This window comes from Zingiber officinale, chromosome 3A (assembly GCF_018446385.1).
Source record: "Zingiber officinale cultivar Zhangliang chromosome 3A, Zo_v1.1, whole genome shotgun sequence".
NCBI lineage: Eukaryota > Viridiplantae > Streptophyta > Magnoliopsida > Zingiberales > Zingiberaceae > Zingiber > Zingiber officinale.
The window spans coordinates 21,141,311-21,160,554 of NC_055990.1; the positions used below are offsets into that span (position 1 = coordinate 21,141,311).

Here is a 19,244-nt window from a genome sequence, read left to right on the forward strand (position 1 = left end):
CGATCGTATCAGTCAGACTAAGTGGGGTTGGCTAAGGGAGTTCTGTAGCCTGTGAGAATGAAGCCTTGTTAGCCATAGATATTCAATCGCGAGATTCAAGCTCATTCGACATCAAAACAAACATAGCGAGTCACAAGAAAGTAAACGAAATCGACATAGACTTTGCATTGATATTACAACACCTTCACACTAGTACTAATCCATCATAACAATATGTACAAACTTCGTGATAATCTTGAAGAAGAGGCCAGGTAGTTCGATACAATTAGAAGAATGAAATTCGCAAAACTCAAAACTCTGCATACAATTGAGGGCCAAGCCAGTAGCCGATATGTTCGCCGTATACATTCAAGTCATTGTCCAGATTTCCAAGGCCGGAGCATTGCTTCAAGTGATAGTAATTCACCTGCTGTTGGGAAATCCTTTTTCTAGCTGCAAGTCTGCCAACTTTCCATTGAACTATCTATCCAAGAGGGCCAGAAGATCTTCATAGTCAATGTCGCCGCTTTCTATTGCATATTGTAGGGGGGTCTTATCATCGTCGTCAGTCGCGTGTGGATCTGCTCCCCTGCATCATGATCATTCATTAAACATAGTAGACATAAAAAAGTTCTTAATTAGTCATGATTAAAACATTTTGATAATGTTTTAATCATTATCAAAACATTTCCTATTTAACTAATTAGAAAAGTGAAGTCAAACTGTAGAAGTATCTCAAATACTTTGACATACTTCAAGATTCTAGGAAATCAGAATTGCCATAGCACCTGGAAAGCAGTAGTTTAGCAAACAAATGCCTGCCCTTGAGAATGCAATGATGAAGAGGCGTCCTTCTTCTCGAGTCGGTAGAATTTGAGTTTGCACCATATTGTATGAGGAGCTCTATCATTCCAATATCTGCTGTCCAACAAGCCAGGTGAAGTAGGGAGAAACCTTGGAAACAGTCATCCAACTCGTTTCTGTCGTCGTTTGTGCTTGTTGAACTAGAAAAACTTGTGGTGGAAGGCTTTTGCTGAGAATAACCTAGTAAACAGATAATATTCAATCAAGCAATGCAGTTGGTCACTCTCGCAGAAGCATAAATTCACAGGACTTAACTTGAATTCAAAGAAGCTTGCTCATATGTAATGTTGACATCAACATTGAAAGTTACGATGAGGCGGTACACTGCTTTCTTGTCATTTGCATTGACACTCTCCCACATCTGTTGTGCTACTAGAAGCTGATTTGCCTCTGGTCTACTAACAAAACACTTGTCTGCATACTGGAAGAATCGGAGCACGAAGAAATCAAAAGGAACACAGAATTTTCAGTTCAAAATGGCTGCAGAATCTTTGGCAAGATACAAGACTGCTATAACTAGGGACTAGCATATAAACAACGCCGACATGAGATCAAAAAGGACAGCCCGATGCACGAAGCTCCCGCCATGCGGGGTCCCGAGAAAGGATCCATTGTACGCAACCTTACCCGCTTCGTTACAAAAGGTTATTTTCAAGATTCGAACTTGTGACCTTTTGGTCACAAAGCAACAACCGTTGCGCCAAGGCTTCCCTTCAATATAGCGACAAATGATCAAAAGAGAACAATAATAAGCACAAAGCACATCTCAAACATTTAGGGATAGGAAGATAATCATCTACAGTTACTGCTGATTATGCCCAAGGTACGGCAGTATAGAATTCTTGTATCTAAAATAAATATCCTCTTAACTGTTATTGGCACATCTCCAACATAGAATGCTTGTGTTGTAATTATTTAAGTGTTATATTGACCACCACCATCACCAGAACCACATATTCATCAGAATTTAAGTTCTCTATGGACTTTAATTTTTCTAATTCATAATTTTGATAATCCAAATGTAAAGGTTAAGAATCGAATGATAAAAAGATAATTTCAATCAATCCATAATATAATCAATAATGTGCATGTCAGCCCCAGGACATAGCCAAGCCGGTAACCATGTGGTAGATTTGCATAATTGAGCAGGTGTCAAATCCTGAGAAAGCCGTGGAAATACCCTCCTACATGGGGCCTACTCGGTACCTGATTTACTCCCGTCCAATAGTGTGGGGCAGTTGTGAGGGGCCGCAAGGATGATGGATTTCGCCTTTTGCAGAATAATGTGCATGTAGAAATTAAATTAGAACGTACCTTTAAATGAATGAACTTCTCTTTCACTGAAATAGGATCAAGGTGCCTGGGCTTGCTAATAGGTATGTGCTCTTGGTTCTTGTCAATATCAAGGGAACTACATGGAATGATTATGGAATTTCATTATCTTTAATCCAGAAAGTGTGACATAAGCATACTCTATTTTGCATCTACATTAGTAGATATACAAGTGTGCCTGTGTGTGTTTTCCCTCCTTTCTATAGATAAAATTTTACCTAGTATCATTCTCACATGTTCCATTCCTTGATGATGGCAACAATTCCTCCCAGATGGAGTTTGCAAATGTGTTGCCCAACGATTGAAACAGGTTGATAACTGAAGGATCCCATGCTCTCACATCAAGGGTCAAAGATCTCACCTGGAACAAATAAAACATGATAATAATATGCAAAGGCATGCCAAAACTACAAAACATAGAGAATTGTACCACAATCAATGAACATTTTGTCAATGTAAAAGTATTTCTTCACAGTTGACACTGATCAAAGAACGGTTTCCTATAAACTTCAAAGCAAAATCCCACAGGACTAAAGAATTTTATTTTGTGTAGAACAAATTATAAGATAATTCATTAAAAGAAGAATGGAATAGTAATCTCAATACTACTGAATGTTCATGGCCATTATTAGTTTAAAATTATCCTAAGCGCAGATGTAGAACACCTGCCACTTCTATGTGAATACACATGCAAATCCTTATGCTCATGCTTAAGTGAATAGTAATCGAATTTTAAAAACCATAGCAAGACTTTTCAAATATTTCGTAATTGAGGTACACCAACTGTGCCAAAAAAAAAGAAGACTAGAAATACAGGATTATAATACTCATTTAGACAGTAAAATCAGATGAGTAAAAAAAATGTGGTTGAAGTTCGGTCAGCAAAGGAACTTCCAATTCTACCTCTGAACTCTATATTCTGCCTTAAGCTTATATGTCTTCCTTAGATCTCTTATTTTAAGTATCATATTTCTTACCCAGTCAAAACAGCAAACGCGGTTGGAATTAAGAACATTTATGTTGCACCAACAATGTGCCAATAGCACACCAACATAATATGGAAAAAAGACAGCACTAGTTGTGCATCATCCATTTACTAAAAACACAATCACAGTATCAAAATGTAGTTGGGGCAGCATATTGGCAGAAACCATAATGGAACACGATAAATTGCAAGAATTGGAAGAACAAGTCTAATATGTTCAGCATGCTGCATGGTTGGTTGCATAATTGTTGTTCTTCGAATGTAACATCTTATTCATAGTGTGCAATATGCATTATCAGTGATTCTTACCTTAGAGATGTGCACACCAAGATTGCGATGAACCCCAGAGCACTCAATGCAGAGAAGCACTCCAAGATTCAAGGATGCCCAGTCAGGATCAGGGGCACCACATTCAGCACAAACATTATTTCCATGTACTTTTCTTAGAACATCAATTGTCCTCTCTTGCTTTGAGTTGAACCTGTGATTCTGTGAGCTTCTACCATGAAATCCAAAGTTCCTGCTAGCTGAGTTTTTCTCCATTGTTAATTCTTCATTTACAGCATCATCAAGATTACCAAATGAGCTGCTCCTACTAGATGAATGATGATAGCCAATATTTGTAGGCTGAGCGAGGTGCTGGAAATAATATGGAGGGGTTATTATAAACTCTGAGGACAAGAAGATTCATGAAGGTTCAGTTACAGACCTGTTCAGGTGACTGTGAATTAAGCAGAGAAGCAATAACGCCTGTAATTTTTTCAATCCAATCCATTTGATCCTTTGCACTCTCTGCCTGCATTAGTAAAATATGCATTCAAGTATTTGGTATCATAAGATAGTTGGAGATGGCTTACATCCTGAGGGACAATAGTCAACAACAGAAATATCCAACAGAAAAACTCTAAAATTTAGATCTAATGATAAAAAAAATTCAATGAATGACCTTGAAACTACCAATGGTTTTTCAGTATGGTAACATCACCTGCAAAGTGTAATTCTTTGTTGGAGAAATAATTCTGAAACAAAACCGCAAGTCTGACTGGTCAGCATCAATCTTTATAGTTGATGTCAGCAAATTCACAGTATGACGCGGAACAGACTTCTCATCATGTATGCTATGATAATGAGAAGAGAACCAACGGCTTAGCAATCCAGGACCATGTTCAGACTGATCCCTTTGAATGGAATTATTACCTCCCTGAAGTGCAAACAAGGTTCAAAGATAGATAGGTTTAAAAAGGGCTAACTCATAAAGTCCTAGAAATAAATGCATATCTAACAAAATAAACCTCAATTAATCATGATTAAAGACCTACAGAGGCTCTACTCCACTCTTTCCGGTAATAATACAGCATTCCTTGACTATCAAGTACAAAGAACCTTCTTTTCCAATCACCTCTCAGGTTCGATGACCGTTTTGATAGATATCCTTGGCGAATTGTTTGAACCTACAAAAACATAATATGCAGAATCTTAATAGGAAAGCAAACTAAGAAACAAAGAATTGAAAGTAGAACAGTTTGGTTTAATAACTGTAGTTAAGCTTATTTATGATATGGACAAACGTAGCTAATAAATTAGAGCCATAAAATGGACTTTTCCAGCAATATACCTTTCCCTCAGCAGCTGATTGCATCACCGCCTCTATCATTTTGTGAGAACTTCTAGCAATGGCCTGCATACCATCAACATTAGACGAGTCCATTAACCCATTTGGAGACCACTGACTTTCTTGGTCAATCTGTCTCTTGAATTCTTGCATCCTTTCTATGAGAGCTGCATGCTCATAGTTAGACCGTTCCCTTGATTGTTGTGCATAAGCCAGAACCTTTCAACAGAAAGGCAAATAAAAGTGGCATGACAGTTTCAGATAAAGTCATAACAAATATGAGCCTGGATGAGGAATGAAAGAAACAAGGGATCGAATAATTAAATCATAGCTGTGATTCAAATTTCAAGCATAATAGCAAGAATGTTGTGTAAGACTAAGAAGAATAGCGACCAACTTAGAAACATGGTTTGTTCAAAAGTTTAAGCCTAGTAATTGTAGACTCCCGATCTTTAGAATCATAATTCCATCTACATAGTGACACATACCATCAGCCAAGATATAAACAAAAAAGGCATTAATTTATCATCATTAGAAGAGTCCATTATTCAGTTCAAACCAAAGAACTGAATCAACCCAAATTAAATTCAAAACCAAAACAAATGAAAAATAGCAGCAAGACAAAGGGTTTAGTTTTTTTTTTTTTTTTGTAGGAACACAGTTTGGTTTGCTTTTTGTACAGTACCCAAACAAATTCAATCTGGTTGGATTCACATTGAGAAATGAACGCCACAGTCATCATCTAGGAATAGAATTCCATGCTTCATTTAATCTCCATTACCAATAGCAAAATAGGAGTTATACACTAGATGTTAGGTTGAAAATAGGAGTAATATCCGATTGCACATGGGAGGCTACCTACTCGAGACTGGTTACCACATGTTATAGAGAAAATATGCATTCTTTGCAGTGGCGGAGGAAACCCAGGGTACTTTGGAGGAAAGTTAAGGTTGGTTAGAGATGCAGGAAGAAATGACTACATATAGAAGAATGTTCAGAGTCTTTAAGAGACACAATCGACACAATTGACTTTGGACAAAAGCACCATGCATGATACATTATACATGGATGACCAGGAACAGGTGTCTTATTTAGAGGGAGCTCATGGATGTAGAGAGTATCTTCAGGAGGATACAGATTCATGTATGCAGGACCTTGAACATCTACTAAGATCGGGCATTTTGTCAAACGTAATAAAATGTTCAAGGTTGATGTTGTACATTACATTTGGTTAATACATGTTTACTTATTGAAAAAAAGAAATGTCAATAGTGCTCCTTCAAGTAATAAAACATTCCAAATGCCTGGGCTGATAAGGAAACCAAAAGCATAATCATGTTTCTTTCAAGGCACTATAGAGCTCTCATGTCTACACATGATGCAAGTGGGACAAAGGTCCCCTAAGCCCAATAATATCCCTACATATTAAAATCATACTTCTTTTTATTACTCACAGTCCTTTTCTTATCTAATCCGTGTTTCACTTAGTACCCTCAATGACATTTCATCAAGGGGATTCAGCGAGACTTACATATATAATTAAGATGTATTGTTACCTTCAGATCAACAATTCAATCAATATAAGACAAAATCATAAAGTTATCTTCTAGAACTTCTGATTAAATGGTTCTTGAAACAAAAGCCAAAATAATTATTTACCCATATGAAAAGAATCATTCATCATATAAAATTGTCAGGCAAGTAGAAGTGAATTTCTCCTGTCAAACAAAGGCTAAAAGCTATTTAGCTATTAGTTCCACAAACATATCTTTGGATATCAAGGAGTTTGTAAGTATGAGATGAAAAGGCAACCAACAAAATAAGTTAGTTTATTAAGAATAAAGAATGAACCTGATGGATGTATGGCTCCATCTGCCGTAACAACTCATATCCCTGCACAAGTGGCCAGTGAAAAAGGTGCAAATTTGATCCACAAAGAAGATTAACACAATAAATTGCCAAACAGATAGTACTTGTTTGAAATAGCGAAGATGAGCCTCCATTGTTCCACTAACAGCTTCCAAAAACTCAAATTTCTTTTTGGACTCAATTGTAAAAAGAGCAGTAACCTGAGCATAGCAAGGATCTCAACTTAGTAATTAGTATATCACATGAGAACAGTCAAAGTGAATGTCAAGTTGAGAACTACTAAATCAGCAGGCATGCTTTTACCAGATTAAAACGAGCCTTCTCAAATGAAGACCTTGCATTATGGAGCTCCTACAATACATAAACTACATTTAGATTCAAAAATTTTGATATAAACTATGAGAAAGGTAAGGGTGATGACAGGAATGCAAATCAATTTGACTAATGCAAAAAATATATATAAGGTAAAGTCTTGTCTTTACATCCTCTAAGACAGTCACTATGTCGGCTTTTGTGCCTTTCTTCAATGACAGATACTTCTCACGGGCCTGTGGCAAAAAATAAAACAACAAAAACTAAGTATTGAAAATTGAGAAAGCCATATTGAATAATTTCTGTAAATATCAATATCACATATTCTACTACAAATAAAAGTTTCTAATAAGCCAGAGAAAGAACATTGACAAGAAAATTTTCTTCATATCAAAAGTGCAAAAGAAAACAATCAAAATCAAGCTGACATTTACCAAATACTAAGGGTAGTGTGATGATAGCAATGATATAAGTTAATGTTTATTTCATGGAATGAAATTGGCTAGGAACGGCGAATGGAACTGAGCCGGAATAACATAATTCTTATCTTTGGTTTGCAGGTTTTGTGTGAATAATAGGCAAAAGATGGGTGACCTCAAAGGAGTATTTTTGAAAAACAACAAATTCGATAGTTCAGAATAACTATCTTATGTTGATGGAAGGAATATCTAAGGTAGATTAAAAGGAATAATAAAGTAATAAAAAAAGAAGATGGGAATTTTATGTATTCATTAGGTCAAATTATATATATATATATATATAAGCCACATCAGTTGGTGAACATCATTAATTAAATGTTATATATTTTTTTGTTATATGTATTGCTTTTGATTAGATTCATATAGATATTGTATATAAGATTATTGTTTTCTTAAGATGATTAAATTGAATGAAAAGCAACAGATGTGAGCATTTTACAAATTGATTGCTTAGGTTGATTAATTTATCTAATACCGTATATATAAACTCATAGTTTTTAGTACATGATATTATACATTATTGCCATATATTAAATGTATTTTTTCAATAAAAAAATGTTAGACCATATTAGTTAGCATACCACGGGTTATGCAATGACTGCATTGTATACTACCTACATAAAACTTTTTGAAAGCTAGGGTAGCAGAAAGACTTAAGAAATACGACCTTTGCATTGTTCTTGATGGACTTGAATACTGCCATTTTTTGTTGATCCACCATGATCTCACAAGATGTCTTAGTGTGGCTCATTGGATCTTCTTCGATATGAGATTTAGAACTTGTTCAGATTGAATCCATCCAATTTGCATTAGGGTGGTTTTACTGTAATCAACAACTGAGTTTGTATATTTAGTTGTGGTTCAAATTTGTGGGTGTTGATCCCACTTTTTCTTTGCTCAGTGTTATTCATTTATTGATATGGTTTATACTATTGTAAGTGTTGTCCTTTAAATTGTTGGTAGTTGATATGTTGCATTTTGTCAATACCATTGTTGCACTTGTGGTTCTGGATGTATCACATTAGTTGTGATGTTTTGCACTATCATGTTTATTGGTTTGCATGGAGTCAAGTTATTAAGCAAAATGCATGGATGTTGTTGCAATCTTATGATAGTTAACATGCATGCACCCTTCCTTACTTCCTTACTCAAGTTATTAAGCAAAATGCATGGATGTTGTTGCAATCTTATGATAGTTAACATGCATGCACCCTTCCTTACTGAAGTTCTACAAAGCATCTTCAGATATGGATGTCAAATTGTTTGTGCATAACTTTTGAGAGTTGTGATTACTCAATATAGACTCTATTCTTCTATATTATGCTTTGGCCTGACTTTATCTATTGATTCTTGTTATAAAGATTAGAAGTCCAGGCAATATCTTCTATTGTATAGATCTATAACCGCTACTCTTTCCTTTCATAAGAAATTGAGCACTAGTAAATTCTCTGCTCTTCATAGGAACAAAGTAAACCAAAATTTCATTTAGGTTTACCAATTGCCATAAAGTAACCATTTTAATCTGCAGCAATTTGATTGTTGAATTGATTCAACAGCAATGACATATTATGGACTTCCAAGCAGCAGTTCCAGATTAAGTACAACAACTACATTATTCATTGTACAAACAACTTTAATAAGATTAAAGGTTGATAACTCAGAAGGCTATTGTGATTTGCCATCTAATCCTGTCAAAGAAATCAAGGATACTTGAATGCAGTCACAGGAATAAGTAATGATGCTCAACAAAACACAACATGATTACACCAAATCATAATCTTATAAGAAACCTGATCATACTGGAGGGTAGCTTTGTCAAAGAGCTTGCGAGCATCCTGCATCAGGTGATATTTTCAGTACAGAAAACATTGGTTTGAAAATTTTACCAATATATTCACAGAAATTAGTGACTATTACTGTACCTTGACTGAATGTGAATCAATTTCAACAAATTGCAGCAATCTGTCATTTAATATATGTTCAATCTGGAATGATCAACAAGATAAGCAAATAAAATACAATGTATGCATAAAAATCCAAAAGCAAAGGGAAGAAAAATATCTGACTTAAAAAAGATACAAGCGCACTGAAGATGCACACTATCTATAGAAAGGAGAGCATCATGAATCATGTAAACAATCACTTAAGAGTATCATGGAACAGATTAGGTGTTAATAGGAGAAATATCCAACACATTTGAAAGATAAATCAGAGATTTGATCCAAATTAAAGTAACTCCAAGCAGCCCAACCTCAACTTTTCAAAATTATGTTCGTCTGTAGAATTTAAGTTTCCAAGCAAAATAAATTTTGAACAGATCCATCATTATTCGCATCAATGAGTGAATCCAGTATATATTAGTTAGTTGCTCAATGGCTCTAGATGCTAGTATGGTCTCAGTTTATTGTAAACCATAAAACAATAGTTCCATTAAATATTGCATCTCAAGTAAGGGATCTCTTTTCATTGACTCATCAAAATCTATCTGGTATTCCCTTCTTGTCTACTCTTCAAAAAAACTAGAAAACTATTTTCTTTTCTAATTTATTCCAAACATATTAAGTTAGATTCATTGAAGTGAACAATTGACTTTGTAGAGTGAACCAATTAAAGATTACAGAAATATGTGGTTACATGTGCATACACAAGCACACCTGAAGAAACAAAATGCTGCATATTCATAATACAATCATTTGAATTATTTTTAAAACAACTCATTTTAACTTTTTCAAATGAAGTTAGGTCAAGTCAATATTTTCACATCTTAGAACAAAAATCAAACATAGATCTAAAAATTGAACTTTTAGATCAGGCAAACACATTTGCATACTACAAAAACTTTCATAGATAATCATAAACATTATGAAACCAAGTTTGCTTCAACAATTTAGATAGCTACATGCACCTTACCTCTATCTATCTATAGCTACATCACAGTCGCTTGAAATATTCAAATCAATTAAATCATATTTTACTTATATTGACTTGACTAGAGTTTTCTTAGTCTCCTTCAACCTCTTATTAGAAGGTCCTCATACTCTAATTACTTAAATGTAGATAACCATAAATGTCATACTTAAACTATACAATACCAGGAAGAAGAAAGCAAAATTAAGTTTTAACATGCTATTAAAGAGTTCCACTTGCGAAGAAATGTATCCCTGGTATAATTCTCCTTTTTCTTTTAGAAGAGAGCGTATGCAAAATGTAACCAATTTTTTTTTCTTCCCTCATTTCCTTTCCTGTGTGTCTTACTCCCCAACTATAAACCAAATAAGCATTGATTAGTAAGTAATCAGCATAGCCATAGAATATGGAGTAACTAGGATAATAATAGCTTAAATGATCAATCTAAATACTAAAATCAATTAAAACGTGGGGACAACAAATACCATATTAAACCTTAGGTCAACATTGTAGGGTTTGCTTACATATATGCCTACAAAACGGGATAATTCAATGATTTTATCCTTCATTCAAAAATCTTAACTTGATGATCAAACTTTCATTTTCCCCCTAAAAGAGAAATTTCAATGACTCCAGCCTAAAGATTGACAATTTTGCAAGAAACATAGTCTCCATTATTTTGACGAGATCCATTTTTTAGTTAACGATTAAAGATATCTGAAAGCTCCATGGTCCATAGTGTTTATATTGAGGGATATCCCTTCCCAAGTAGCTATAAATTTGGATCAAATGACTACCTTCCTGCCTCAACATGGTACGAAAATCAGACTCATAAATTGAGCTATGATGGGCGTGAGGGGATGAATTAATGTCGAACTTTTGATGCCCTAGTACCAAGTGAATACTGAATAACTGTACCAATTCATGGCATTCTATTGAGGGACTTCTCCTCCCAAATGGATAGTCATTTTGGAACAGAATGGGCTCTACCCCACTTTCAACATTTTCCAATTGCATCAAAAGGTTTCCTGGTAAATCTAAACTTGGGAAATGGAAAATGGTGTTTTTCATCCTGGTTGAATTCAGAAACTAAGCTGTGTTTTTGCTAAATGAGGACCACACGACAATGAGCCAATCACCACCAATCAAATAAGTAAATTTTGCATAAAATTATTCAGATAGGTTACCTGGGAACGTAATACTTCCTTGTAGGTGCCTATTTCTCTCAGAGCAATAGTAAACTTGGTCATGACAGGCCCTGAAAATAATATAACATACAAGTAAACAAGGATATTCTTATTTTAAAATACCACACTAAAATCATAGATAAAAAAGAAAAGGAAAGGAAATAATTGTTTAAATAGTCAGATTCCCAAGCATGAAAAAATATGTACTTATGAAAAGCCTGCAATCAGATGATTAAATTAGGAGCTACGAATAGCTCTTACAAAGCTAAGTTTTCACAAGTTAGAGTAGATAAAAACCTCAAGATGGAAATTACAGGCCAAGCAAACAGAATTTTCTGTAGAAGAAAAAATGTTTTAAAAATATATATATTTCCTGCTCATCATCATCATCAAGCCTTCTTTGTGCCAATTATTTGGGATCAACTACATGGATTTTATCCATCAATTGAACTCTATAAAAAGGCTATATTGTTACATATTTTACATCTTTATAATACAGCACTTGTGGCTGACCCTGATTTAAGCTCAAATAAGTTGGAATGGAAACGTTAACGTGGACATCATGATCATCTTCGCCGTCATCAAACCAAGCAAGCCCCAAGTATTTGGAGTTAGCTACATAGATTTTATCCTCCATTCAACAGTATGCAAAGCTCTACCACCTTGTGATATCCAAAACAATCAATGTTCACATAATATTGAAAAATAAAGAAATGAAAGAAAAGAGGAAATTATGCAACTAAAATACTGACCTCCAAAAGCAACACTAATGGGGTCATTATGGCCTCCTCCAAACATTTCAAGAGAACTTGCAAAAGCTATATCACCATCGTATCCTTCTCCAAGTCCTTCACTACAAGGCAATAGACAACAATTTTGAATGAAAATAACTAAAAGGCACTATGAACGTATGGTGAAGACTTTGGCTTGAGTGTTGAACTGCAACTGTTGTCTGATCCAACATTGTCATTGTATGGGAGGAAAGGATTGATGCCATGCAATCCAATAATGTTATAAGAGAACAAATTTTATGCCATGCAATCCAATAATGTCATAGTACAAAGATAAAAATGGAGAAAATAACATATGTTTATTTTACATTCGGCACAGATGGTTAAGTTTGACAGCCTGTCAAATAGGTATCATATTTCGGATGGTTTCCAGTTTGATTAGAAGGTTCTCAGATAAAAAAAATAACATACAGTTATACAACCTTTGTTTTTAGTCGATAAATGTCCTGGTAAGGATAGGCCTTCAATTGGGTACAAGGATTGCCATCAAACTTTGTGAATTTAGGAAACTGTCAGAAAAATGGGCAGGAAGGCCTACAATTTATTTTGCCAGCAAGAAATTTTGAACACCAAAGACCGAAAAATGTGATAAAGTATACTTCTAATGTATTCTTACTATGAGAAAATTAATTAATTTCAGCTAAAAAAAGACACTTGCAACTTCTGTAAATATGAACATACGTGTATTTGTGACAGCCTTTGTAAAACTTTAGACACCTGTCTCTCAATGACTCAGCACTTTCTTCGAGTGACTGAATCTGTCAAGCAGAAGAGCAACAGTAAATAGTATAACAAAGACAAGAAATAAATTGAAAAGCAGAAACCCAAAGAACTGTTTGTTGTCTACTATTCATGCTATGACTAGGCACCACGAAAGCTAATATTTGTATTGAGCAACAGTTACAGAAGTAAATTTTCCCTATTATGTCCTAAAATTAGTTTATGGACTGTAACAAAGCAAGCAAAACACAAGAAGGCAAACAGATTCTTTCTCAGCCAAGCTCATTATCAGATATATCAAACCTAACTGTAGCAAGAATTATTTTAAAATGGGCAGTGTGGAAGTGAGCTTGGTGCACTTGTAAAACTATGAGGTTGTGCCATTATTAGATCATGGAAGCCATATCAGTATTGGTCACTTGAAAAGATATTCGAATCAGTATTATTTGAACCAATGAAAAAATTCAAAAATAAACGAAAATATAATAAATTTTAATACATGTAAGAAAAATTCAAAAACCTAGCTACAGTTTACTTATTTTTTAGTACTAAAGAGCTCACTTTGTACCATACCACAGCATTACTTGAGCTGGATTCAGTTCAAGTATAGTTAATCACCACAGTCTACTTATGGTGTTAAGTGAGTCTTTGTCACTATTGGATTTTTGAAACATTCTTTGTACCCTACCAGTGCATTACTTGGGCTGAACCTTAAAATTCAGTTCGAGGATAGTTAATCAACAAATTCTACTTAAGGCACTAAATGAGTATTCTTGTCACCCTTCACACTGGATTTTTTTGCCTCAAGGGAAACTAGATTACTATGACATATGCACAATGTGCATCTACAATCCCTTTAATTTTTTTTTCACCATATTTCCATCCACTCAGATGGAACCCATATTGAATTATCCAAGTACTCGGTATGAGATCTTGTGCTTGATTCCCCAAAACTCGATGAACATAGAACAACTTATCCCAAGGGCCCTTCAATTTGAAGAAAATAACCCTCATGAAGAAAAGTGAAAACAATTATGACCCAGTGATGGAGTGATTAGACTTGACTTCAAACACCGCATTTCTGCTGGATCACAAATGATCATAGTCAAGTTGCTGAAAACTACAGGTGTTAATTTTCACCTTCGGCGAAACAAAAGAATCTAAAATGCCAAGAAGTTGCTAAATTGCGTTAACGAAGTAGCCACATTGCAGAATTTCGTCCGGAAAGTAATCACCTTTCCCAAATCCAAGAGTCAATCAACCACAATCCCCATACAACTTGCATAAAATCAAGACCGAATCAGCTAAGAAGTCTCTCACCTGCTCCCGGAACATAGGAGAATCGTCAAGTTTGGCGAAGAACATGGCGAAGCGTTGACCTTTCTTTCCTCCCCGGAGTCAATCCTCATCAACGCGGACGCACACTCCACCCCGCCCTCAACCCGAACCACGCGCTGGCATTCTCCCGCAGACCACAAAATCGAACAAAAACGCTCTCCAAAATGAGGAAAGAGCTACCACCGGAACGCGTTCAGAGATCCCGGCAGATGACCTAAAGATAAAAAAAAAAAAAAATCTAATTTTCTCCACCAAATCCGCTTCCTTCCCCGTCCCCCACAAAGTCGAACACGCCGGTCCTTCGCCGCCAAATTGCTCGGTCGCAGGAGATCGACGACGTCGATCCAGAACCAAAACTGCGTCCGCGGGACGGGTCCAGGGAAGAATCGCAGAGATCGGGAGGACGAAGGAGAGGAAAAAGGACGCAAAGAAAACGGTGAGGAGGAGGAGGGAGGAGGAGGAGGAGGAAAGGGGAAAAAAAGGAAGCTCCTTTTTCTTTTTTGTTATTGTCCTCCTTTCTCTTCCAAGCGCGATTAAATTATTGACCGCATTTGGAGGGGGAATTCAAGCAGCGAGGAGGATCCGGGGCCCTAATTTCTTTCCGTTACCGTTCAATGGAACAACCGGTTGAAATTAGCTTTAACCTATCAAATTACTGAAGGAGCCATCAAATCGATGAAAGGGAACCCTTATCTGTACTCGATGGGCTCCATTTGGATTTCCTACAAAGGATCCTCCTTATCATAAACTTCATCATTATAATCAAAGCTCAATTATGTTTGATAATGATGATTAATTGCCATCTCCTTGTCATGGTGTCCCGGGACTATAGTTCAATGATAAGAGGTAGGGTACACTTCTTAGACAATAAGTTTTTGAATTTTATCCCGAATATGTTTTTCAGAGGGAGTTTAAAAATTTTATGATGTTGAATTGTTTGAAAGGATCTATCTGTATTTTTTGATTTATTCTGATGGTCAATATAAATTTCTAACAAATCAAATTAATCATCCCTTTCTCCCTTCTTCATTTTCTAATCCACTAATTTTTATCAAATCGAATTAATCAGGATCTAACTATAGTTGATCAGTATGGAGGAGGAAAAAAAATCCTCCTTCATATTGGTCAACTATAACTTTTTGATTTATTTCTTCATAGGTAATCATGAAATTGATTATGTAAAAAGATTAGAATGATAGATTCTATTTTTTTACTATCATTTTTTTAATCCATTATTGAATTATCATGATGATTAATGGGTTTAATCAGATAGGCGGACTAATAAAATTTTATTTTCTCAAATTTTAGAACAAAGATATATTAAAAAAATAAAAAAGACAAAAACACCCAAGGCAAAAGCTAGCCAACAAAAATTTGTTTTCCCCAATGTTGTTTAGGGGTAAGCATGGGAACAAAAGCAGCTATTGACAGCGACGCCGTTCAAAGGAAAAAGAGAAAGAAAATGGTGGGAAATTATTATTATTATTATTATTATTATTATTAATCTAAATCAGATCGTTGCATTGTAACGGGAGAGTTAGAGCGTGAACTTAACTGCTGTCAATAGACAATCTCAACAAAAAGTCTATCAATTATATGTAAATTTACCTATGAGATTATTTTTGAGACTTAATTCTCTAAATCACATTATAATAATATAACTGTTACACAAAAGCAAGTCCTTATTATATAATAAAGGTTTAGGTGAAATTATAAATTATATTCTAATTTTATTTTCTGAGTACGACTTCTTTTGAGTTTGCATTATTTGTGATAGATTTAATATTATTTTTTATCAATAATTAAAAGTAAGTATATGTGAAATTTTAAATACATGTTTGGTTTGCAAGTATAATTGGACTTTTAGCTGTAAACTGAATTTTTTATTGTTGTTGCTTTTTTATTTATACATAATTTTTTATAATTTTAACATAAAAATATGAATGAAAATTTTAAAATTATGGATATAAATTCTTTTTCATCCTACATTATTAAATCATCCATGAATAATATTTATATTTGTAATCAATTTCATTCTGAAAGAAGTATTTACAAAGAACAATCATGAATTCTTAGTAAAAGAACATTGATTACGACAAAAATTTTAACTCAATAATGTAAAGAAATAAGTAAAGTAATGTAACATAAAATCCTAACACGGAAATAATAAAAAAAGTGTAACATAGTCAACTTATCTCTATAATCCTTATTTTCAACATCAACATAGAAATTTAAAAGAACGAAGAGAAGACCAAGAAGATCTATCATATATTCACTTTAAGTTTGAGGAACTTAAATAATATATTTAACAGAGTATTTAAGAATTAAAATATTTTTTTATAAAAAGAGGTAATATTACTTTATATATTTCACTTGATAAGAAAAATTAAAATTTAATATAAATGTATTATAATTGAAAGCAAACGGTTTGTAATCCTGGGATCGCAATTGAGCAACACCATCGATTTGCCTCTTCAAAACAACAATAAGAGGGCTTGAGGATTTTCAATGATAAGAGAATTTTCATGCACAGACTTAGACACAAGTTCATAGTGAATTTGACACAAATTTACACAGAATTTGATATATATTAAGACTGACTTAGATGTTGGAAATAATAATAGAAATTTGTGTCCTTATCTTTCATTATGAAATTCTCTCTTTGAAAATAAGCTTGAAGATAAGGTGCAGTGTGCTAAAGTAAGATGCTTGTGGAACGCTTGTGAACACATGGAACTTCTTTAATTGATATCATAACACCTGTTTTGAGTTGAGGAATGACCTACAAATACAAATTTTAATGCTCTTGTGTCTAGATTCCCTCTATTTTAACTATGCATATGAAAAATGACACATCCAAATCTGCTAGGGACAGTTAGTGTGTATGTTTGGATAGAATGTTGAAAATGTTTCCATTACTCTTGAATCCCTGGATTTTGGAAGGCAAACAAATTATAAGAAGAACAATTGTAAGAATTTCTTTCCCTTGAAGAGATTTAAGCACATTTTTGAAAAATAAAAGGGCTTGAGTTGCCCTTAAGAAATGACTATTTTTTCTTTCTACAATTATGAGTTGTTGTGTTGTATTGACATAAGATGAGTACTCATGCAATATGCATTCTTTTTTAAAATGAGGAGTTGGGACATGATTGAGATAATATCTAGTATTATCTTATTTAAACATTTTGATATTGAACCTAAATTGGAATAACATTATTAACCTCAGATTTATGTTTAAGTAAAAAAATCCAAGTAATATAAGTACAATCATCATTGAATGATACAAACTATTTTGCCCTAGAAACATTAGTAGTAAGACTTCAAATATCACTGTGAATGAGATAAAAGAGAAAAGAGCTTCTTTTATTACTTAATGGAAAAGACACGTTTGTGTTTAGCAAGTCACGCACTTTATAATTAATGGAAACTCTCAACATTTATCTATGCTTTAGATCATAAAAATGGTAGTAAATGATGGATGTATGCCACTGATGATGAGCTAAATCTTATCATTATTAAATAAAAAAGTTCTTAAACTATAGAGGAAGGCAACTTGTCTTTTTTTGGTAATGTTTGACTAATCTATGTCTCAAGATGGTAGAGTCCATCTAGTACTTTATTACCATCATCTTTCCTGAATCCTTGTGTGAAATACATGATAATTATAATGAAAGATCACGTTGCAACATAAGTCTAGAGCAAACTTTTTAATAAAGATAAAGTTTGTGGATAATATGGGGACATGAATTATGGACTTATTTTAACATCTACACTTGCTACATTAGTCAAAGAACCATCGGTTGTGTCTAATTTCTTATTGCTTGGACATGGGGGATATGCAGAAAAGATATTTGATGTGTGAGTTATGTGATGATTTAAGGGTTGAAAAGGATTGTACTCAAGACATTTAATCTACTAGAGATTAGAAACATAGTTGACTACACTAATAAATTAGAACCTAGAAGCTTCTTAAGGTTATCAATAAGAGATGTCAACCTCTCTGTAACGCCCGAAAATTCTCAAAACTATTTTAGAATTATTCTATGATTTTTCTGGAATTTTTAGATATTTTTCTAGAAATTCCCGAGTATCGGAAGTAGCAAAAATAATTAAAACCGCAAAATAGCTTAAGCGAGAATCAAACCCGAGACCTATGGTATACGGGATAAGGTTAGTAACCGGTTGAACCCAGCAGGGCCGTGCTGAAAGGAAAGGGGATCAATTATATTTATAATTGGTTTGGCCGAGTTAATTATTTAGTATAAATAGGAAAACATAGTTGGTTTGGTTTATTTTGTGTTGGTTCGTCTCCTCACAAAACCTCACGCCACCTTCCTCTCTCAAACCCTCACCGCCGCCTCTCCCTCTCCTCCTTCTCACGGCACACCAAGCCCCAAGGGCCAAGGGAACTTCTTCTGGCAACGACTCCAACACGAAAAACGTTCTTCTCCGCGAGAGGAACGCGAAGACGCAAGTGGATCGTCGAGAGGACTGTTTCCATCGGAAAACCAGCGGTTTGAATCGTAAGAAATTACGAATAGGAGGTAAGAAACCCCTCACCTGCAGTATAATAGCTCCGTTTGGTTTTCTACGCATTAGTTTTAGCTATATGCAGGTTTTTCGTCACATAGGGTGTGTTTGAACCCTCCTCGAGGATTAGGGATCTAGTTGAGCACCTCTAGACGGGTCGGACACGTTGGTCTCCTTTAGTTGGAGATTTTAGACGTTGTCGGGTGCCTAGAGGTGATCTCCCTATTAGAGGAGAGAGTTGGAGCACACCAAGTGTTCGGTAAAATGTTAGTGTAGCTAAATACCACCTCAGTTATGTTTAACAGCTCAGTTAAATGCATTAGTAGCATTTAAATCAGT

General features: G+C 34.5%; 1 protein-coding gene across 1 annotated transcript; it reads right to left on the minus strand.

Moving 5' to 3' along the window:
• Positions 1-141: 141 nt before the first annotated feature.
• Positions 142-14,916, minus strand: LOC122051361 (ADP-ribosylation factor GTPase-activating protein AGD3-like). The gene is made up of 20 exons (XM_042612467.1): positions 14,358-14,916; positions 12,999-13,075; positions 12,279-12,379; positions 11,527-11,597; positions 9,355-9,417; positions 9,223-9,267; positions 7,124-7,189; positions 6,945-6,992; positions 6,746-6,841; positions 6,624-6,665; positions 4,776-4,991; positions 4,480-4,611; positions 4,146-4,361; positions 3,870-3,956; positions 3,470-3,799; positions 2,394-2,536; positions 2,158-2,254; positions 1,099-1,264; positions 768-1,023; positions 142-568 (listed from the first exon to the last, which is right to left on the minus strand). The coding sequence occupies exons 1-20, from the start codon at positions 14,400-14,402 to the stop codon at positions 460-462; spliced, it is 2,406 nt and encodes an 801-aa protein (XP_042468401.1). The 5' UTR covers positions 14,403-14,916; the 3' UTR covers positions 142-459.
• Between the last annotated feature and the right edge of the window lie 4,328 nt (positions 14,917-19,244).

Coding starts and splice junctions, on each gene's coding strand:
- LOC122051361 (XM_042612467.1), bottom strand. CDS start 14,402: ATGTTCTTCGCCAAACTTGACGATTCTCCTATGTTCCGGGAGCAG. Junction 13,076..14,357: donor CTCCTATGTTCCGGGAGCAG/GTGAGAGACTTC, acceptor TCTGCTTGACAG/ATTCAGTCACTCGAAGAAAG. Junction 9,418..11,526: donor AGGAAGTATTACGTTCCCAG/GTAACCTATCTG, acceptor TGATCATTCCAG/ATTGAACATATATTAAATGA.